The 23,683-nt window shown below is 42.4% G+C and overlaps 1 protein-coding gene across 1 annotated transcript in view; it reads left to right on the top strand.

Moving 5' to 3' along the window:
• The window catches only part of daam2 (dishevelled associated activator of morphogenesis 2), a 77,399-nt gene that overhangs the window by 26,810 nt on the left and 26,906 nt on the right, over positions 1-23,683 (top strand). Inside the window, exons 4-11 of the mRNA XM_061083281.1 lie at positions 6,663-6,737; positions 10,668-10,762; positions 18,410-18,743; positions 19,309-19,419; positions 19,812-19,915; positions 22,539-22,605; positions 22,763-22,880; positions 22,999-23,137. Coding sequence (XP_060939264.1) covers positions 6,663-6,737; positions 10,668-10,762; positions 18,410-18,743; positions 19,309-19,419; positions 19,812-19,915; positions 22,539-22,605; positions 22,763-22,880; positions 22,999-23,137 — 1,043 coding nt within the window. The remainder of the gene's footprint in view (positions 1-6,662; positions 6,738-10,667; positions 10,763-18,409; positions 18,744-19,308; positions 19,420-19,811; positions 19,916-22,538; positions 22,606-22,762; positions 22,881-22,998; positions 23,138-23,683) is intronic.

Here is a 23,683-nt window from a genome sequence, read left to right as displayed (position 1 = left end):
CCTCTTACAAACATATTCATTCTTAAGATATATGTAGCACTTTAAGACAAATTTGTGGCAATATCACCAAATGTCTTATACTTAGAATTTTCTTGCAGGTATAGAAATAAGACTCATGAATCTTAATAATAATTGACTGCCCTTCCTAGTGATATTGTCTTAATCCATAAAAATTGGATAATTTTGTAACGGTGAACACCTTTACCAAATTGATACATAAAAACAAACTTGCTGCAAAACAAACATTTTGTCTCTATATCATCATCACCCTTATGGCTCGCCAAGTTTTTTATTGGCACATTTTTTTACAGCAGCATCTACATTTCAGCTGTTCTCTCACTCTGACAGCTGCTTCAGGGACTTTTTACACAGGTCACTGTCCAGAGTCATCCTCTGTTATAACATCTGACAGTGTAACATCCCCTACGGTCTGCTGTAATATTCTACTGTCTAATGTCTCACTGCCTGTCCTCCTCTTGACCATTTCACGCACGTGTGAAATTTACTTTGAAAAGACAGGTTTCTTTACTGTCGAACATACTATCATGTGGGTTCAACCATTCACTCTTTAGATCACAGTATTGGCCTGCTCTAACAACATACCCTTGACAGATGTGCTGTTAACATTTCCTAGTTTTTTTCTCATACAACCCTGACATTTATTTTTTCCCTATGATTTCTGAGAGCAGGACTGAAGGTCCATAGAGGGAAATTTGCTCATTAAGTCAATAGGCAGCCTCACATATATATTTTAGACGTTTTGATTATTCAAATTTTCAAGTTTCACATTTCTTAACCTCCTCATGAACAGGTGATATTTACCAGTAAGTGATTTCAGCTTGGTTTGACGTTCAAAGTCTTTTGAACATATAAGTTTTATATCCCATATGAGTTTATGCTCCGACATCAACTTGCGTTTTTGTTTAAATAAAGCTGTTTGTTTAGTTTATTGGACACAGGTCCTTTTAGGGTGTTCAGCCAATATCAGTCAGCAGAGCTGTAAGAGAATTAGAGTTAATATGGTCTCTGTGTACCATGACTAACTCGAACATCTTGTGGAGGCCTTCAGACTAAACATAACCCAACTGATCTGCACTGATGTTAGCCACCGTGTGTGTGTGTGTGTGTGTGTGTGTGTGTGTGTGTGTGTGTGTGTGTGTGTGTGTGTGTGTGTGTGTGTGTGTGTGTGTGTGTGTGTGTGTGTGTGTGTGTGTGTGTGTGTGTGTGTGTGTGTGTGTGTGTGTGTGTGTGTGTGTGTGTGTGTGTGGACTTAATTTATGGTAAGCATGAGATGGTTATACACAGTATATGTGCAGCATACATCAACAGAGATGGATAACTTAAATGTTTTACTCACATTCCTATGTTTTTTTGTGTGTGTTTGTGTATACTTGTTTTTGCTAGCGTGACTCTTATCCAGCAGCCTCCAGGTAGAGAACACGATGTAACATCTAATAACGTCTGATAATCGTTCAGTGCCGGGAGCCAAACAGGGTCTCCTGACTCATATTTGTAGCGCTCCACTGACCACACACACACACAAAGAGAGAGAGACACACACATACACTGTTTTCAGCCCCTGATCACACAACACGATTCTTCACCAGCATCTAAACACTGGAAAAACTAGCACAGATCTGTTTTATACTGTACTCAATGTAGCTTAAATAGGATTATACTATTTTCTGCAGTATTTGTTTGGCTGTCTAAAATCACCCAACGTTAGCCTCATCTCATATGCTTCAATGGGAAAGCCATCGCTTAACACAAGCTGGCTGATGCCGTTCTCCCTTCCCAAAGAAGCCAAAGCACATTTCTTCAATTATCAGCCACATGTGCTTTATCCCCATCACCTAAACTAATGTGACCCCGAGCTAAGATTTCTGCTTGAGCGCGTGCTATAACTTTTGTAATGTTAGCTACCTGTCAGAGATGCCGAGCGTTACATAATCTTCCAGAATTCAATATCCTGTCCATTTCCTGCCTCTCTAGGTGAGACTCTATATCCCGGCTTCTGTAGATAAATATTCCCTGCAGAGGGATTGGCTCTTTGGAATGTTGGACAATCCCCCTCGTTGCGCAAACGGGAATATTTGTGGGGACAGCTGGAGCAGAGAATATGAGGAAAATATTGACTTAAATGACAGCTAATGCATCCCAATGGTTTGCTATAAAAAAGTCCTGCAGTAGTTGCTGGACGGCCCATGTACTTTATCTTAGACAGGAGCTATGATTAATTTGCACATGGAATATATTTCACATCATTTACTTTTGTTTGTGGACAAATTCAAATATGTTTCACTGGAGAATCCAATGGGCTCCATTTCTGCCTCAATATTGAACTCTGGTACATTCGATATTGCCAAAGAGATGATTACATTTTCAACTAGCATTATTCTCAGTCTCTGTGTTACAATATTTAGTTATCTGCCGTACTCCAAGTTCTCCAAGATGCCTGGATCAAAAATTAAATGATTTAATAAAAAAAAATCTTGGCATTATTTTTTAAAGCATCCTCACTTTACTTGTAGTGCCTAAAACTCTTTGTATATAAAGGCATGCCTATGGAATAGTTGGCAGAGTTTGGGCTGCAGTTCATCTCCTTTGAGGGTCGCAGTGGTATCTAGAGCCAATCCCAGCTGACATTGGGCGAGAGGCAGGTGGACCCTGGACAGATTGCCAGCGTATAGCAGGGCCAACATATGGAGACAAACAATGTTTTACACAGTCAGACAATTTAGAGTCTCCAATTAACCTTCCTTGCATGTTTTTGGACTGTGGGAGTAAGCAGGAGAACCTGGAAAAAAAAACGTTGTATGTCTTTGTTTTGGTCTACAAATTAACCTCTGTGTTGTATTTTAGAAGTGATTACACAACATTCAGGTCTTTTTTTAAATTTCTTGCCAAGGACAAATTCTTTTTGCAGGGCTTTTTTCCTCCTTTATATGCAGGCTTTTGCAGTTCTATCTTTTTGTCCATGAAGTGCTCTTTGAATATAGGGTATTTCACTCTGTATTGTGCTGCTTGCCTTTGCTGTCATGATTTTGGACGGCTCATGAAAGTCCCCACATCGCAGCCAGGGTCCCCCCGGGCCTCTCTGAACACATGGGAACAGAGTGTTTGAAGCCCGATGAGAACTCCCATTACCAGAGAAACTGGAGACCTTGTGGAAACATTTCGCTGATCGCCAATGTATAGATCAGAAGCCTGTCTGAGACATAGAGCGGTTGAAAAGCTTTCGGAGGATGGATGAGAACAAGTTGGGCTGCCAAAGTACAGAGTCTGGAAGAAGTGAAGGTGAAAATGTGCTGATGTGCAGAAGATGCTTACATGGGTGTAAATGGGGGTTACGACAAAGCACATGTTGGTGTTAGAAGGAGTGTGGAGTCATCAGCCAGTCAGTGACATACCATCATTTTTTGGACTATTTCATATACTCCTACACATCATCCATCCATCCTCTATACCCCTTATCCCTTTGAGAGTTGCTAGGAAAGCTGGAGCCAATCCCTGCTGACATTAAGTGGGTGTTTGGTTAATTGGACGGCTGGAGGATGCCAGAGTACCAGGAGAAAACCTATGGGGAGAACACGAATGAGAACAAGGAGAAACTTTAGGCAGAATTCAAACCAGGAACCTTCCTTGCTGTGACTTGCTACTCACTGCACCACAGTGCAGACATTTTGCTCATTATTAAGAGTATAAGTGACTGAACGTTTTAGAGTTGAACAAGTGAACCAAATTCTTAATGTGCAACTATGGCTTTCTTTCCCCTGTTGCTCCTAGAGTCGTGACTTAAAATGTATTCTCTATGTGTGTAGGACTCTTAAAGTGTCTGAGCTCAGTTATCGTCTCAGTGAAAACATTCGAGGAAGTTTGAAATCTTTTAGGCGGCTTGTTACAAGACAGCAGGGGTGCGGAAATATGTAATTCCATCTGCTCTTTCAACAGGTGCCCCCCCCCCGTGATGTAGGCGTCTGCCAAATACACGGGGACGTATTCTTGAACTATGTATTTTAGTCAGGTATTTGAGTCTTCACAGAAACAATATATATCCCTCAACAGATGCTTGTAACAAGAGGAGCACCTTAAGCAAATATAGCTGATACACTGTTGGGGATTCCTGTCCTCCTGTAAATCATATTTAATGTCACCAGACACAAGGAATGTACGGTGTAGTGAAAGTGTGTAATTGCTGTAATAGAGTGATGGGCTTGACCTTAAACTGTCGCAGTGGAGCACGCGACGGGGATGTTTTCACCCAGAAAACCAAAAGCAGAAGAGCTCTCCGAACATGAGTGTTCAGCACTTTCATTCAAATGTGTGCACTTACAGCACAAACTCCACATCCAACGTTGTCTGGTGTTTGCACTTTTGTTTTAATCCAGGCTCCACTCTATGGAAACTGGCGTCTTATCAGAAGATTTTAATACCAGTCATCAAATGTGATTAACTCCCAGAAGGGTCTGATCATGCAAGCAGTGCACGAGAACAAACTTAGCATCACTGCAGCTCCTGGAATTTCCATTTAAAGGGTAAATATTCAGGAAATGTGCCTACGACCCCCAAAACAAACCTTACATTGTCGGGATTTTTTCATTTGCCCCAAAACGAGACGATAATTACAGTATTTTGCTTTTCATTTGGGCTCGTGAAACTGCCAGAGTAAATGTTGCATTGGACTCAACATGTTTTTGAGGGTGTGTCGGCGGCTGTAATTTGGCTGAAGGGCCAGAGAGCGAGGCAGTTAAGTTGTTAATCTCAGCGTCAGGATCTGTCTGGCATTGTGTCCTGAGTGTGTCAGCAGCATGGTGGAAAACACAAGCTGAGTGGTACAGTGAGCCCTATTGTTTTTGTTTCAGTTGAGCGATTTAGCTTGCGCTCAAATTCTGGCACAGAATGCTGCAGATCAGAAACGCTGGTCAAGGACCGCAATCCACATACACCCACCCAGCCATATACATTTAAGCTTTACTGTTTCTGCTGCTCAGTTTAGCTCTTTTAGTTTATTTGGGTTACTGGAGGAAATAGAAGGATTTTATGTCCTGGCACAATCAAAGAGTTCACCTGCTTTAATCAACACAAAATGTTATTTGCTTTTGTCTGTCGTGCCACAATGCAAATTATTAATTAGCGTTTTAGAAATGAAGGTGTTTGTTGGCACAAAATATAGATTTTCCATATAAAGAGGGAACAGAAAAGGACATGATGAGCTCTTGCTCCAACATGGATGCCCTTTAAGCCCCCTGCATACTGTAGTTTAATGACCTCCTCAAGAATAATCTGTTGGTGGAATGGCATAATAATTAACTTTTATAGTATCCTTGTTACTCTAAACAGATGTACTGCCATTGAATGATTGTTTCTTTTTAATATGGCCTAACATAAAGTAACTTAAGTTGAACTCAAGTTTTCCGCAGCTTTGGAAAGGGATCTGAACGTATGTAATATGGCTTTCACACTCAATACATGACAGAGCAAGAAGAAAACAAAGTCTTTTCCACCTTGAATACAGCCAAGAGCCTGAATTCCCACTGAGTGTATTGAAGAAAAGGCCTTTGAAGAAACCTACACTTAAAGCATTGGTATAGGATTACTCTTGTATATTACAAAACCAGTTTAACACGAATGTGGCGTTCTATGCGTTTCAAACTCTTGCTGACATGCACACAGAGCAACCAGTATGTTCCACCAGCGCTCCAAGCTAAACAGGACCAGATGTGAACAAGGAACGTGGCCTCGTTATTCCCCTGTGCCTTGGTTTGCTCGTGGCATCACGCTTCCTTGGATTCTTCTGGACAAACTATATCTTTGACAGGCTATTTGAAAATGATTTTGGAGTGCACTTTGTTCCTCAAGGCAGATCTTCCCTTTCCATCTTTTTCTACCTCTGTGCAATACAAGACCAGAGAGCAGTGTTATGAGCTGCACTGGTCGACTCATTTAGGCTTCATGTGGATATTGAGGTATGGAGTTAAGGTAGAAAGCAGAAAGTAAAATAGTATGACATTAAAGTAGCTCCCTTGCAGAAGTGCCACTGCAACCCAAAGAGGCTGCAGGGTTCATCACTGTCAACCCGTATGTTGGATGTAATGAACATGATTGTGTTCAGAATGGAAAGTCTTGGCCACCTGAACAGCATACGTCTAGTTGGCCCATCTTCCTGGTGCACAAGGAGTAGTTTTGGGCTGATGTTGCATCTTATGGAAAAGTCACTGGGTTACATGAATATCAAACATGAATACTCTCATCAAATTCCATGTAAAGCCTTCATTTTGTCCTTTAGGTATCTGGTCATGGTCTAAAATCTCAGTAAGGTTCTACAGGAAAGGTCATCATCATAATCATTAGGAATAGACTGTTTCCAGACCTCTAACACACTGTATGTCAAAAGCATTCAAAAACTGCCTTATTCAGAATATGGCCAGAGGTCAGAATATTGGTGTCCATGTAAACATATTCAACGACAGCTTTTTTTCCCTGTTAGACAAAAGATCAGTCAAAGTTTAGATGGTGGGATTGGAAAGAAATCGAAATCATATTTAGGTATCTATCTAAGCTACATTCAAACGGCAACAGAGAAATGTTGTTCATTGTGGATGTGTAAGAGCTGATTTAATGTTGCTGTGTTTGATTCAGTCTGTCTTTGTGTCCACTCACAGGAGCAAGAGGACCCCAACAAGCTGGCCACCAGCTGGCCCGACTACTACATTGACCGCATCAACTCCATGGCTGCTGTAAGTCAAACTCATTGTCTGAATGTCTGCCTCCCTCTATTTGAAGAGAGCGTGTTTAACTTTACTTCAGGTTTCTGACTTGCACGTCTGAGAGGTCACTGTTCACTCAGCCATTCTTTCTCAGATTTCTCTCTTGGCTCGCTTTTTATCATCTCCCCGCTGACTGCTTGTTATAAGTGCATGACCACATTCCTTCGCTGTGACCCCAGCATTCACACACACTGTGATGACAAACAGGCTATTTAGACACTCAGCAGTCGAGTCAGTGGGAATGACTGTCAAAGACACGGAGCAAAGCCAGGATGACCAGATTCATTATTTTTGGCCTTCGTAGCTGCCAATATAAACAACACGATACCACTTAAAAAACTGTCTTCTTCCATGATCTCCGTTATACTTTATACAGTTACTGCTGTTGTGTAAGATTATCTTATGTGGCCATTGACTGGTCCGTGCCAGTGGCCTCTGACCCTGAGACCTTATGTACGAGTTGACTCCAAAATGTTTGGAAATCGTAAAACATGACATTTTTTACTCTTGAAAGATGACAAGTAAATGTGAAACTTGGAGACTTACAAGTTAACAGTGGAGACTGTCTAGCAGGAGCCTCTTGTTTCAGTAATGCATTTTTCAGCATTTCAGTTGGTTGAATTTGTTGTTGAATTTTTCTTCTTTCCACTTAATGTAGTCTAGTATTTCCCAGACTTTCCAGGCCATGGGTCAGATAAACTGTTCAACAATAGCTTATATAGACCACCTTAAACGTAGGGCCAAAATGTAATTGCAAATTGGACAAATATCTGTTTATTGCTATTTTGTTTGCTGTTCTGGCAAACACGCCTGGGCCAACAACCCACATTGCATGTTGCTATTTTAACAGCTGTTTTTGTTTATGGGACGAGAAGGAGTTACCTCTGAACGGAGCACCGCTACCTGAGCTCTGGAGAAAGTATTTTTCTGCCATTTTCTTAAAGCCTAGACTGCACATACGCACAAACACAGACTCACATAGACATAAACTGTATTTTAAGTGAAGTAAAGGGAAAGCACTGATTTGTAAGTTGCCAAGAACTTAAAATCCGCAGGGACTGTAGCGGTGCCTCTGTGCTATTAGATGTCAGACACACTGTCAGAGTTATGTTTGAGCATTTCTTTTTCTTTATTTTTGCCATACTACTGTAAAGCAGGTCTTTGCACTCTGCAAATCATTTGTTTATAGTATGCTGTATGGTATGTGTAGAGTTTTAAAATGTTGGCATTGCTTTAAAGCTAGTGTACAATTTTGCCGGTATAAGATATTTCAATTTTATTCAACTGGTTTAAAAAATTGTCAGTATAAGTAATTGCACTGATACTCTAGAGGAGGTGGGGGAAACTTGTTTGAAGAAAAAGAAAGAAAAACAAGTTGATTCACATTGGAAACACCTGAAATTAAGTCCTTGACAGACTTGGTTTTCCTTTCAAAAAGATGATTCCAACTTTACGACTCTGTAACAGATGAAAGAACTTGATGAAGATATTTTTTATGGTCCCTATTCCCTTTTGTTGCACAAGTAGTCTCTTGTTCAAGCCCCACTTCAGCAACGTCTCCTGTATTCACCATAACTCCAACCAATTTCCTCGCCTTCCTGAGTCACTTTTTCACCCCCACTTACAGTCCTCCATTTGCAGCACCACTGTGCTCCAGACAGAATCTTGACAAGAGAGCATTTTTCAAATTTGGAGGTGCTCCACTTGTCCATGACTTCATATCTTGGCTCACAGATACAAGCTCACTCACCAGGGACAGCCCCTTCCACAGTAGCCGAGGTTACTGGATGAGCTCATTTTCGCTTTGCCGCCCAGAGAGATTAGTGTACAACCAGCATCTTGGATGTTCATTCATAAAGGCATGTCAGAGCCCTGGGGCTTCTTGTTGGCCACTGAGTGATGAGTGAAATGTCCTTGTGACTCCGACAAGAGTTTCTGCAGCCCTGCTGTGTCCACGCTCGTGTGCCTCACAACGCCCACCTGGATGGGCTTTATTGAAGATGGACAGAAAAAGAGATCCAAAACAGTTGCAAGGAGAATGGCCTGTAATTTATCAGTGATGTGAAGAAATGCACAGAAATCACAATTGCAACTCACAGCCTCAAAATAGGGATGCAAACGAGCATTGCAAAATGCTAAAACAACCTTGGAGACATTGATCAGTCAGTTAGTTAGTGCAGAATAACCTGACTTTGTGTTATTGACACAAGTAAATTTAATGTTCTACATTAAAATAACACACGCTTTTCTCAACTCTTTAGCACTTAGTCAAACAATTTCTTACACTTGAATACTGAAAATTCTGGTGTTTCTAAAAAAGCTATCAAACAAAAACAGCTTGGAAGGATAAAAAAAGATATTGGTAATTTTTACCACATTAGAATTAATTGTCTTTCAACAGGACAGTTAAACCCACTTGTTTCCAGTCACATCATTACACTCAATTTCAGTTGTTAGTTTTTAGCCACAGGGGAACAACAGGATATTAGTTTGGTTACAGCCAGTACTTTCTTAGCCTAATTCGGTTTTGTGCCTATGTCTGACTTTGCATGGCAATTTCAGTGAATAAACAATGTTGTTTTGCCTTCATTTATTTTGAACAAATGCTTTTTATACTGGAAGCATTAGTAAGGCACATGGATGAAATTAAGGTTTTGATGAGCTGCACTCACCACTCACTCAGTTAACAACGCACTGACGACTAGCTTGAAGGTGCAGTTCTGGCTCTAGGGGGCCTTTCCCATAATAAGGATTTAGGGAAGTGCCTTCTGCTGGTTTACCAACCAGCTATAATAATATCCTTATGTGCATGTTGGCCACAGGTTAGATTGAGCTTACAAATAACAGATGTAGGAAGGAGTCATTTGGCCAGACTCATTGACATGGTGAACTGGCTCGCAGCACGACCAAATCATTCACTCTCTCCAACACTTGTTGTGTCCAACTTCCCATTGACTACGAGCATATTCGTTGAGAGAAACCGGAGCCAGAGCTTTTACTTCTTGGCACAGGGTCCCTGAACCATCTGGAGTTGAGGCTAAGTTGACACGATGGATGTTTTGACTGCGCTGTTTCTAGATTAAACACTCTCGCTCACTGGACAGACCAGGGCTGCTGTTAGGTAGTCAAACATGGGGTGGCTCCAGTTTGCCATGTGGGTGCAGTTTGTCCAAAGCAGTCATATTGAGAATATTTCCACCCTGTTTTTGACCCGCATGTCTTCTTTTTTTTCAAGGGTTTAAAGGCTGGAAAACAGGGTGACATTTAAGCAAATCAATGGGCTGCCACTGTGACTAGATCTCTCCACTGCTGAACCACTCATTGTTTGAACCTTAGCACTTGGCAGTGGGCTGACATGGAAAAAATCCTGGAGAGGCTAAACAGTAGCCCTATGGCCCTGACTAATGGGAGCACAGTAGCTCTTTAATGTTGATGAGGGAAGCCTTTAAGTGATGTAGAAATGCATTACACTATACCCCTGGTCTAGGTGTATTTTTATTAATCACCTTTTTTGTTGAAAGCGTGATTGGAGCTAATTGTCTGCAAGGCTTGTTTTGGCATGTGTCTATAACTTCAAACAGTTCTTTCAAAGAAATATTAAAGTATACACTTGATCTGTTGATTCGTGGTGCCTGAAACATCAGCCTACTGATGAGGCTCTGATTGTGTGCTGCTAGGACTAATTGAAAGAAGCACATTTACTTCTTAAGAAGAGGGAGCGTGTACTGGTGCTGTCATATTGCTGCCAAGTTATGATTAAGGTTGACCTAGTAGAAACAACAAAAAGCTTTTCTTAAAAGTGAAAAATTCAGAATGCATGCCAATAAGTAATGCATCCAGTGGGGGCTATGGTAAAGCTAGAATTCAGGAACATGAATCAAATTTTCTTTTTTTTTGCAGATGCAGACCCTGTTTGCTTTTGATGAGGAGGAAATGGAAATGAGGAACAAGGTGGTGGAAGATCTGAAGACAGCCCTTCGCACTCAGCCAATGAGGTGAGTGAATCTCCAAATCTACCAAAACTCTTTGCACTTTTCCTCTGCTGCCAGACCATTCTGAGAATTGCACGGTGCGATCCTTATCCGAAATCCACTCCTACTGTTTGACTTGTTGAGGAAATTTCTCACACATTAAATCCAGTTAGTACCATGGTACAGGAAAGATATAACTGTCTGTTGTGAGGGCAAAGGGTCCTACGTACTTACAACTGAAATACCAGCAATTAAATATATTTTTAGATTATATATATATATATATATATATCTAGACTCAAGTTTGTCTACCCCTACACTGCAGCTGTTAGGCTCACTCATCACCAATAAGACACATTCAAGGACGCTGGACAGCCCACTAATACAAACTGCCCCTGTCTCTCCATGTCACGTCAGCAGCTACTTTGGAGTTGTCAATCGTGCCAGTTGTGTGATACCGAACTAGGGTTGTTGAGTTTTCTCAAGGGGAGCTATTAAGTGACAGAGCTAATGTGCAGAAGGACAAAAAACTCAGGACAGTTTAATTGTCTGGGTCATGTCTGGGTTGTGTATGTTTTAAAACACGCCTGTAACCATAATTGTGTTTGTATCTGTGTACGTATGGGCTTTCAAACCACTCATCCTGTAAAAACAAGGTTGGCCAGAGGCTGCTTCTAGAGTTAACATTGAAGTCATTAGAAAGGTTGCTGCTTCTGTCCCTTCACAGTAAACCATTTATTATGATAATTGTATATAAAGCTGATCTTTGAATGTATTCTATACAGTGGAGAGTAATCACCTCTTACTGATGTTGCAGTATATGCTTTCATCATGGATGGAAGTGTTATTTATACTGGTCCAAATAATTTACCAAAAGTCCCAACGGTTAAGTATAGGTATGGAAAAGCTCTCACTAATTGCTTTAGCTATATTTAATATTTTAACACTATGCACAAAGCTATGTTATAACAACACCCTTCACAAACTAGAAATACTGCACAGTGGTTGTATGTCTCTGCCAACCAGTGCAGTTTCAGTCTACATAAATATCTTTTCCAGACTCGTATAAGGTTACTGTGACCTTTACCTGAGACCAATGAGATCCTATTTGGTAATCATTGAATCCTAGTACAATTCCCTCAACATGTTGATGTTTTTCAGATATTGGGTTCCCAAGAATGGGATGGATGGACAACCTGAAAACATAATGCCTCTAAAACAGCTAAAACAAGACAAAGGATTAGCCCAATATTGGAACACTGCCTAGAGTGTTTAGAATCAACCTCAGAGGATATATGTCATATTTACTTAAAGTAATACAACACATAACGTGCAGTCTGAAAGGTATAAGGTTTAATGTTAAGAGGGAGTGTTGTGCACAACTACTTGTTATGTCTATCAAGGTGTGATGGACTCAGTCAAAAACTGTTTGCTGAGTTATGGCAGCGTGTCAGAAAGGAGCATAATACAACCTTGTTTCCAGGTTCTACTTTCACTCCCTCTATTATATTCAACTGTACTTAATTTACCTAATCAAAGGTGGCTGAAGTGACTCGGTCAACACCATTCAGTAATGCATTTGCACCCGTTCTGTGAGTTATAGCTCATTAGCCCGCAGATGTTTTTAAGTACTGTAGCAGTGATGGGGGTAGCAGGTGTGTCCCACAGAATATGAGTGTTCAGGGAAAGCCTGGGCAGTGTGTTCATGTCCCGCCAAGTCTAAGCTTTGTGACAAATTGGTGAAAAGATGTCTGGCTGACATCTGAGCACCTCACCTAAGCAGCCTCTTTATGTATCACACACAAAGAGACACAGTGTGACCCTTTTGTGGGAAAGGGACACTTCTGTATCCCCTTTGTGTACGCATATTGTCTTTATGGCGGCATTTTGTGAGACATGGTGGTGTCCATCCGTATTGAGCCTTGATTCATGCCTGCCTTTGGATGACTGCCTGAAACAGCCCCCACCCTCCTTCCTTCTGGCATTTCACAGAGGCAGCTGGGTCTGGTTGTGAAGAGGTGTCCTTGTGCCCTCAGGCCGCTCTGCAGGGCCACAGGACCCAAGCACATCGTTGGCGTGCAGGGTGCCAGGCGGAGGGCACAAAGGCAGCACATTGTCAACAAGCCACCCACTGATGTCACTTTCACTCACAGGCAGATTGTAAGCCATTGAAATGACAAGGTGACAAGGTTTTGCTCTTGTGGTCTCTTGCAAGTTACCCTCTATGGAATGTGATGTGAACAATGACCACAAAGTTATTTAAATGTGTGCATGTTCATTTCCAACAAATTCAAACTGAAGTGGTACTGCACCTTTTTGATTTGTGATGCTGTAACTTCATGGCCTACTTGTGATCCTCATCACATGTTACTCTGTGTCTGTAGTGTTCTGGATCTAAATCCTTTCAGGTTATTTAATTATAAAGGTCAATAGAGGCTTTAAGAGGTGAGCAGTAAATCATTAAGTATTACGCAAGCAGGAATAAGTCAAACTAAAACATGTTATACATCTGCTTAGAGGAGAGCTTTGTTCACTTGTATCAGTCCTTTTGTGTTTTAACAGCAACTAATGCAGGAACTGAACTGATGAGGGCAGGCTAACTTGGTACAACACAACTGAAATCGTATCACTATTTCAGCGAACCCTGACTGTGTGTAAGCAGGCAGATCTTATTCCTACCATGAGTGATGCCATACTTTACCATTTACCAGAAATCAGCTTTTGATAGCTATAATTGTTCATCTAATTTAATGGCCCAGATGTGATAAACAGCCATAAAAAATTAGACACTCGGAAAACTGGCTGAATTATTCTTCCACTTGAAATTACAGCTGAACATTTTCCCCTGCCAGCAGTTATTGCTTTGTTTATCAGCTGTCAAACGGCGCTTGAACGCTCACAACAGCAATGTATGTTTACTCACAGACGACTGAGTGTGCATGTGAGGGCAGAGTACGTGAAGACAAACTGCCGCAGCCAGCTGTGTAGTCGACTCACATCTGCATGCCCTGGTGTGCATTTCACTTTCGCTTCCAGATATTGAAATACATAGGAGCTCAGTGGGTTTTAACTACGCTGTTAAGTGCACTTACACGAGCACTGTTGACCTACTGAGTCATCTGCACATCTGCTCTATGTCTGCGTTGATGAGCGTGCTGTGTGGGCATTCTTCTATCCAATGCCCCTCAATCACTGTCATGTCGTCGGTGGAACGACTGGGACGATTTTCACGGAGGTCACGGAGGCTGCGCTGGCCCACGATGCACTGCAGCCCCAGGCTCACGTCAGCGGAGCATTGCGATTCTTCCCAGAACGGCTCTCGTGCACATTGTGTCCGCAGATCTCTTCCAGCAAGAATATTGACTCGAGTCGACTGCAGCCGTTCCCCTTGCTCCTGTGTCAATAACCCTTTGGACGATTCGCGACCACCACATGCAAATATTATCCCTCAAAACATTTTGCCGCCGGATCTCTCAAAGGTTCTGTTAGAAGAGGGTGAACTTTATATCTGTTTATACATATTACTATTCACATTAGCAGGGGGAGTTGAGTATCGCACCTTGAAGGGGTCTTGGATGGATCCATGTTTTTGCTTCTCTCAGAGCGCAGATTTCTCACCCTTTTCTCCTAAGGGGAGAAGTGGAGAGAAGAGAGGGCCGGGTGGGTAGATACAGGCAGAGTTTAAAGAGACTGATCCTGCTGCTGAGCCAGGTTTGTGTCTACAGATGGAGGGTGGGGGGGGAATAATGGCGTGAGGCACAGGGGTTATAATCTGCCTTTACTGTAATCCCTATTACATTTGGCTTTTCATCTAACTACATGCATTTAAGTTAAGAGCCACATGCATAGAGTCAAAGCACTAGAGTTACAGGGAGGTAAACTGTTCATCTACTTTCTCAGCTAATGTTTGATGAAGTGAAAATCCTCAGAAGTGTGTTTACAGGTGTCGGTGAGTTGTACTGCATTGTAGACAACTCACTTTTGAAATGACTTCAGCAACCGCAGATCCTAGAAGTTTGCCGCCAAGGGTCTGACTTCATCACCCCTTCAGATATGATTTCATTGATGTAATACAAAGTGATGAGTGTATATTTTTAACCCAATTGGAGCCTACATGTGGAGACTGGGGTGGTGAAGGGGCTGAATGGACAGGCATTTTAAAGCAAAGGGTGAGATGGGAAATCTTTGCAGCTTAAATAGAGCGCCTCAAGTGATGTCACTAGAGTCAATGTTATCTGTGGCTAGTTTTAGCTAGCCATTACTAGCATAGTACACCCGAATCTCCAAACAAACTGTCTGCAATGCATTCAAGTTGCATTGTGGGTAAGACAGATGGAAGGTTTTTATTAGAAAAAACAATATGTGGTACAAAAAGTTGATTTTTTTAGTTTTGATCCTTTTTTACTGTCCATCTAGAGTCCAACAGCCTTATGCTATTGTTATAAGAGTGCAATAGTAAATCAGTGGTGTATTTAAGTGCGTATTTAAGTGTTTGATTAACGGCTCTGTATGTGTGCTCTTGGCTTCGTTAAGTTACAGAAGCCAGAGCTTGCGTCCTACACATATACAGTATAAACATATATAAACTGCTCCTTGTGGATTCAGTGATAAACCCAGTCCATTAAAACATCTTGTCCATGCCATGCAACTTTACTACACGTTACAGATGTGCATGGTGTCCAGGGCTTTTATTGTTAGCTCTACATATGCGTCCATGTGTGTCAGTTTTCTGTTTATTACCCTTTGTTCGGCCCTTTTATTTTATTACAGTTACACACTGGGCTTCACATCAAGTAACATTTATTTGAGTGAGAGTGGTGGTGATATTGTGTGACTCGATCATCTAGTTTTTACCAGCACCTCTGTAGAATTTCCTGGGCTCTTGTCCACATTCTGACCCTTTTATAGTAGAATAGAAGTGTTAGTGTGTGTGTATGTTCCTGTTCCTTGGGTTAGGTAAGTGGATGTTTGAAGGAGACGTAAAGTGTCTGTGTGTGTGAACGTGGTGATTACATGCAGGACAGAGGAGAGGCATGAGAGCACATGGTCACTTGAGTTTGTGCGTGTGTGTTTGGAGGTGTGTGGTCAGGCTTTGACGGCGCAGGGTGAACTCTTGACCGACTGTCTGCCACACAGGGGTCATCCTTAGTTTGAAGAGCCAGACTGTTTTGTCTGTGTAGCTCAAACCCCAAACATACCATTTTGTTGGAATGAATTTCTGAACTTATTTCTGAGCATCTGGATTAGTTTTTAACATTGTCCTACTCATTTTGATTATCGTCTGCCTCTGGTTGAGGGGGTTTTACGCTTTACTGATAAACAGAGATTAATGGTCTCTATAAAGATGGATCACATTCAACATAGTAGTTATTTAATAATATAATAAAAAGTAAATATCTCTGGGTTCCATCAGAATTTGGATCTGCAGCTAACCTTACATTACCTGCGACCAGCCTTGGCCCTGACTCAACGCACATAGCAGTCATTTTTTGTTCACTTGTGTTTAGTCTTGTCTCATTCCAAGTGTTAGTCCTCACGTCTTCCTTTTGTCTGTCTGGAGAACTTTGTGTGTGTATTTGTGTGAAGTTGGCTCGGCCTGCGTATTGTTCAGCTCTGCCTAAGCTCATATCGTATGCAGCAGTTGTCTTGAACGCAACCCCAGCGGGTTTTCAAGAACGCAGTGGTTGTTCCAAAAACCAAAAAAAGAGAGAGGGAGAAAAGAAAAGAGGGAAAAAAAGAGGAGGCCTGCACGCCAGTCGACTGAGCGTGAATGTCAGTGGAACGGAGGAGACGAGAGGAGACTCCAAAGTCGGAGGAGATGGGATCCATTGATTGAAGTGCTCACTGGAGGGAGAATGAAAGACAAGGAGGAGAGAGAGTGGCTGGATGTCAGCTTCCTGGGTTTAGTTAACAGTGCAGGTTATTGACCCTGTTGAATATCATTGGATTGTCACATGTATGTTTGCATGCATGCATCTGCCTTTCCACTTCCACTGTATATTCAAGCACATGCTTTTGGTGATGATGCACGTGTGTGTGTTTTTCTGGCGAGCTCCTTGCAAACCAACAGAGTGAGGAAGCCAACGAGCGTAGCTTTGATTCCCGACCACCTCTTTGAATCCAGGATCCAAGAACAGCACCTCTCCCCCTCTGCTTTCCATACATTAATCACAAGGATGTTCGGCTAATTTCTCCTGAACTCAGGAGACTCTGAGGTGGCCCCGTAATTCATGGACAGGCGTATGACTATCCCCTGACTCGTCTGACAGGCCAAAGACTTGTCACTGCTCCGAGATGAGAATATTTTAACAGCTGGATCGGTCTCACCTTGCCTTGATTCTAATGTCTGTTTTACATCTGAATCAAGCCACATCTAATATATTGGAAATGTATTTTTCGTCCCCTTGGTGTCGAGTGGAGTCCAAGACATCTTCTTAAACAAGAAGCCCAGTGTCTGCTGAAAGCCTGTGTGTGTTCTCTATGATTTGGGTTCTCTGTCAAGGACAAGGCTGTCTGTATGCATGCATGCAGTATGATCTTCTTGATCTCATCCATGCGCCTCCGGGAATGAGTGGATTATCTCTGAGAGATTTACTGGTCATGCCAGGTAACGTCTGTGTGTGTGTTTGTGTGTGTGCGTGTGTGAGTGCTTACGTGAGTACTGGAAATCTGGGATTGATCATGTGTGGTTGGGAGTATAGGAAAATAATTGGATGATTTACATTTTTGTTCATGTTTTTTTATGCATGCTTGCCTGAGCAAAGACTGCAGAGGGAGGCGATGAAGCTTTTGACATCAAAACAACATATCTGTTAACATGAGTGGCGATAAATCTCTACTCTCAGACCGTCTCCGTCCTTCCTCCGTTTGTCCTTGTCTCCTCTTTCTCATTTGGTCTTACAAGCCCTCATTTTTTTGAAATAATTTATGAGGCCTATCTGGAATCTCAGCAAGTGGGAAGGTCAGCCCATAGTGTACTCAGTAGATGTGACATCCCTCAATGTTTACATGTCCCCTCTGTCATTCAGCAGATCTTCTTCTTTCCCAGAGAGGCCCTGGACCTTTAATTGGTTCAGCTATTAAGGGCTTTCAGCAGAAATTTGGATAACCTTTGTGTTTCAAATCTTTGTTGAAATATATAATAACAGGCATCCCATGAAACCATTCATCCTCACCAAGAGTGCTTTACAGGCTCAGGTTTTCGGGCCTGGCTACCCGAGCCTTCCCACTATGACAGTAGATGACTGGTATGAACAGCACAGGAAACATGGAGTACTGCCTGATCAGGCAATATCCAAGAGGGATCACGTGGATGACGATGCTAATGAAACAGAGAGGGAAGAAGAAGAAAAAGAGAAAAAAGCTGAACAGGATGATGAAGAGTCTCTGCTGAAAGCCAGAAACTGGGATGAGTGGAGAGACGCTCATCGCAGAGGTTATGGAAATCGCCACAACATGGGCTAACTGTTCCCAGCATTGTGTGTCCATCATTGTTCAACCCGCTCTCAATAAAAATCTACAGTGTGAATGTACTGAATCGAGCCCAGTCATGATGCCTGTGTATCCCCCTCACAATGTAACTGGAGAATAAAGAATGATCAAACTAAAAACTTGTGCCTTTCAACTATTATACTTGTCTTATAGACTCTTTGTTCTCCATGTCTCCATTAGGTTTGTCACACGCTTCATCGAGCTGGATGGCCTCACCTGCCTCCTCAACTTCCTGCGCAGCATGGACTACGAGACGTCTGAGAGCCGCGTCCACACCTCGGTCATTGGCTGCATCAAGGCCCTGATGAACAACTCGCAGGGCCGAGCTCACGTCCTGGCCCACCCGCAGAGCATCAACACCATCTCACAGAGCCTGCGGACGGAGAACATCAAGACCAAAGTGGCGGTGCTGGAGATTCTCGGGGCGGTGTGCCTGGTGCCTGACGGACACAAGAAGGTGCTGCAGGCCATGGCACACTACCAGAAATACGCTGCTGAGAGGACTCGGTTCCAGGTGAGAGGAGCTGAGGCAATCTTTATCTAAAGAGGAGAAAACAGCTCTATCATTCCACGCATACTTGGAGAGCCTTTGCTGGAGACATGGGGCAGACTATGTGACTATGAGAAAGGGCAGACAAAATATTTGAGTGCAACGCTCCAATGAATCAAGCTGTGGTCATTTTGATTAGTTGGAGACTCGTGCTCTAGCGCCTCAGACTGTTGACCGTAGGTTAAGTCAACACCCAGGCCATATTAAAGCCAGGTGAGGACATCCAGAGTTATGGAGGTCAGGGAATGTGTGATGCTTTAGTGACTAGCAGGACTGAGTCAACAAACCACATCTAACACATCCCCAGGGCTTTGTGGTAAATCACACCACCTCGTGCTAAGCTAACACCACAGGAGCTGAGTGATCCCGAACCTAAGAGGCTTTTTAATTGTGATTGGAGTTATGATTAAGCTGTGGAAGTATGCTGGGGGCCAGAATGAGCTAAAGGTGTGAGAAGCTACCAGCTTTTCCAGCATGTTGTGTCACAGCAGTTCATGGACTAATATTCCCGTCAATCTTCATCATTTAGACTCTACTGAATGAACTGGACAAGAGCACAGGCCGCTACAGAGACGAGGTCAACCTGAAGACGGCTATCATGTCCTTCATCAATGCTGTGCTGAACGCTGGAGCTGGGGAGGTCAGTACAAACATCTTATCTTAAATACACAATGTCAGTAAGCATTGAGAAAAACTTAATTGAATGTAGCAGTAAAATAAGTCATGGTAATTATTTAGATCAGATCAGATTTCCTGCAAAAGTTCTATTCCACTGTTTTTGTTTGTACAGCAAAGATGAAGCAACGGCTAGCAGGCCAGCTGCCAGTTAGTTTTAATTCATTAGGGGTTGTTCGGTGACTGTAATATTATATATCTACATAAATCATTTTAATCCTATAGTGCTTATTGATCACTGCCATTGTTTGTCCTCTATTAATTTGTCATCCTTCTAAACCGACTGTATCTCCTGTAAAACTCAGTATTTTGCAGATAAGATTCATAACAATCTCCTGTCTTGTTAACTCTTTCCAGGACAACCTGGAGTTTCGCCTCCACCTAAGGTACGAGTTCCTGATGTTGGGCATCCAGCCGGTCATCGACAAGCTCAGAGAACATGAAAACGCCACTCTGGATAGGTGAGTGAGACCTAATGAGCAATGACCAATGAAGTATCATCAGCGATTACTCTGCGACCAGACAACAAATAATTTCACCCATGTGTTTCCCATACACCTCACTGATTTATGTATATAAAAATTGATGGCGCAATGGTTAGTTCTGTTGCCTCAGAGATGAAAAGGTTCTGGGTTCAAACCTCTTGGTCAGCTAGAGGCTTTCTCTGCCTTGTTAAAGGTTTTAGAAAAGTACTGGAAGTGGTAACACTTACCTTTGACTGGTGTTTATGGTGAAGGCGAAGGAATAAGTAACCATTATAGCATTGTTATTGCACAACATTTTACTGGGATACACATGAACTTATGTACTGTATATATATATCATTTTTTAATTTGCATACAGAAATGCAAATTATCCTTTTTTTTTAATGATGGCACTTATATCTGAGAGGTCAAACTAAGATCTATTTTTAGTATATTTGAACTTCATTGACTGACGTCCAAATAGACTTACTGGAGACTTTGGAGGGACCGTTCTGTTTAAGAAGTTCTATCAATCATCATTGTATTTAACAAAGCTTTAGATATGGAGTTTCTGAAACTCCAAGCATTGTAACTTGGAAAGAGTTGAGGAATAACCAGTATTAAGATGATAAAGTTAAGTGCAGGCTTGGGCTGTCAGCAGGGGTGGACTGGGACAAAAATTCAGCCCTGGCATTGTCTGTCCAGACCAGCCCACGACATTATCAGCGGACACTACATAGAAGTCCACAAATCTCGCGGCGTCTTCTCTCATGCATACTACTGTTACCACCTATCCAAAGATGGCAACAAGAAGGGAGGCCACACACAAACCTCTCAAGCCAAAAATAAATTTATTTAACTCCAAATCAAGATAGCTCTAACTACGTAGTGGGATGTGTAAAATATGTTACGCGTCAGTGGTGTTAACAGTGTTTGGATGTGTGAAAATAAGGTGTGATGTATGTTGTAAGGTGCAGAAGCAAAGAAAAACAAAGGCTGAGGGCCCCATGCCCCTGGAAGCAGCCTTTAGATCTGCAGCTGAAGCCCAGCCCAAAAGGGCAGGCCCACGGTGACGCCCCTGCCAGCTCCACCTGTGTCTTGAAAACAACTCCTCAGGCTCTCACATGTCAAGTGGTCAACCTGAGAAGGACATGGATACATTATAATGTCTCTAATCATCAAAAAAAATGATAAACTCACCAGACTAGAGGAGACTCAACAGACAAATTTTGGTACAGTGAAGACAGAGAGTGGAGCAGTGGTGTACAAAGTACTTGAAGGCCATGCTTGAGTAAAAGTACAGATGTACTTAAGTATCAAAAGTAAAAGTACAAGTACCAAGTGCTTTTTATAGTAGGCCTATACAGACAGAAAACAACCTAAAATGTTTCTCCTCAAGATTGATCTCAACTGACTGAAAAATTATAACAACAATATGAATATAATGTATGTAATGTATAATTTTACCAATTTTGAACCCTTGACAGCCAAATCTGAACTTCTAGAGACAACAAATAATCAACTATAAACAAGTGCCTCTTGTGCCCAAGAACATTAATAAACCACAGTATAACCACTAAAACATTCTGTAAATATCACTTAACATGGACCTCTCATCAGTAGGAGTGATACACAATGCCCCTTATGATAACTCAGCAAAGGGAAACAAGGCACACAAAATAAGATAGTTTCTCTTTTGTAAACAGCCTGCACATGCAGGGCTAGTACAGAGAAGAAAAAATCATTGGACACAGTCTCGTTTTGCTGCCAAATTTCAGACAGAATACTAAAGATGAACTGAACCGAGCTCCTGCATGAGCACCTGGATCATTCTAAAGGGAATAGATGGATGGGGAGTGTGCATGCGTTGATTAAGTCCCTGCCCACACACATCGCTAGTCCCCATTGGATGGTTTAGTGAGGTCCTCCGACCGGCCCCTCCAGAGTCGGTCACGGCCCTGGCGGAGCCGAGAAGACGATCAAACTGGACTATTCTAGAGGAAGTAAAACTTAACAAGACAAGCGCTGCCCCCCCCCCCCCCCCCCGACGGCAAACACGCCCCCGGACCTGCACATCTCCAGAGGGAGGGGGCAGCGAGTGAGAGAGAGAGATGCTTTTCCGATGCTTCTCAGCGCCACCCGGGCGTTTTTTACTCTTATTATCCATTTTAAGTTTCTGTCTTAGCAGCAGCTAGTCCCGCGACTCCCCCCGCCAATGCCATGAGGTCCCGCCCACCCTGGTTTGTGTTGTGATTGACAGCACTGTCAGGGCTCTCTGAGCCTGTCAGCCCATGATTGATTGACAATGACAAACAATAGACCAATAATATGTGTCGATGCTGGCAACACACTGCTAGCCCTCTGTAGCCAATTGGCCGGCCCAATTGGAGGGAATTTAGAGAGGAAGAAGAGAAAAAAAAATTTAAAAAAAAAATAGCGGAGCAGAACGGCCCACATTGGGTCAACGGCCCACCGGGACGATGCCCGGTATACCAGATGGCCAGTCCACCCCTGGCTGTCAGAGACTGCTTCAGGTCTCTTGGCCTTCAAATGCAGCATTAGGGTTAAACGAAGGCATAGAAAATTCTTTAATCACCGGCTGTTTCTTCTCTCTCCCCAGGCATTTGGACTTCTTTGAGATGGTGCGGAATGAGGATGACTCAGAGCTGGCCAAGCGATTTGATATGGTGAGTAATCTACAATTACCCTTAGACAACAGTCTATTATGTTGTCAGGTTATCCTGTCAGACACGACACAGTTTTGTCTGTGTGACTCAATTTGCCAAAATAGATATCAGATTTAAAATCCATTTACGAGTGTTTATCTTCTTATTCCTTTAACAGAGCCACGTAGATACCAAGAGTGCCGGTGCCATGTTTGAGCTGATCAAGAAGAAGCTGAGCCACTCAGACTCCTACCCCCACCTCATCTCCATCCTACAACACTGCCTGCAGATGCCATGTGAGTAGCTACATTTATTCTTGTACCTGAGGTGTGAAAAACATGCTCATCAGATCAACTTTTGATAATGAGTTAATTGGCCTTACCTCACTGGTTCTGCCTGTGACCTCACATCCAGATAAGCGCGGTGGTGGCAGCCTGCAGCACTGGCAGCTCTTAGACAGGATCCTCCAGCAGATTGTTCTACAGGACGAGAAGGGAGAGGATCCAGACATCTCTCCTCTGGACAACTTCAGTGTTAAGAACATCGTTCGCCTGTAAGTGGAATCTTGTAATACGCAACCAAAGCACATACAAAAATCACAGTTGCTATGTGGTTAACATAATGAATCACTGAACTAATTGTATGGGACATACTTTTTGTGTTTGTGGTAAACATTTACATGGTAAAGGCTACCTCCACCACTCAGAGGCTATTACAACTGAATGTTTGGATTGTGGGTAGTGTAGTACATCGCAGCAGTTGATATTATTCAGACTTGTAGCTTCTACAGGAGCATATAACATTGTTTCACAATCTCGTAGTCTGTGTTGAGTCTACCTTGGATGGTTAAAACATTATGGCTGATACTCTCTATTCAGAAAATGTATTAGATTTTCCCTTCTGGAACCACACTGTGTACTTACTATACAGCAGTGAACAAAATGACCACATAGCTTGAAGGTGGTCACACACTATATTCTGATGCATTTACATGACAACTGTTAGTAATCTTTATCATGTGTTTACTTAGCATTGTAAGACAATGCTGTGCTGTTAATGGTGATCCAGGCCTAAAATGTTAGTGTTATCCACTGGAGTT

The sequence above is a fragment of the Limanda limanda genome, chromosome 12 (assembly GCF_963576545.1).
Source record: "Limanda limanda chromosome 12, fLimLim1.1, whole genome shotgun sequence".
Classification (NCBI taxonomy): domain Eukaryota; kingdom Metazoa; phylum Chordata; class Actinopteri; order Pleuronectiformes; family Pleuronectidae; genus Limanda; species Limanda limanda.
Note: the sequence above shows the minus strand (reverse complement) of the source record. Positions and strands in the feature narration are given on the sequence as shown.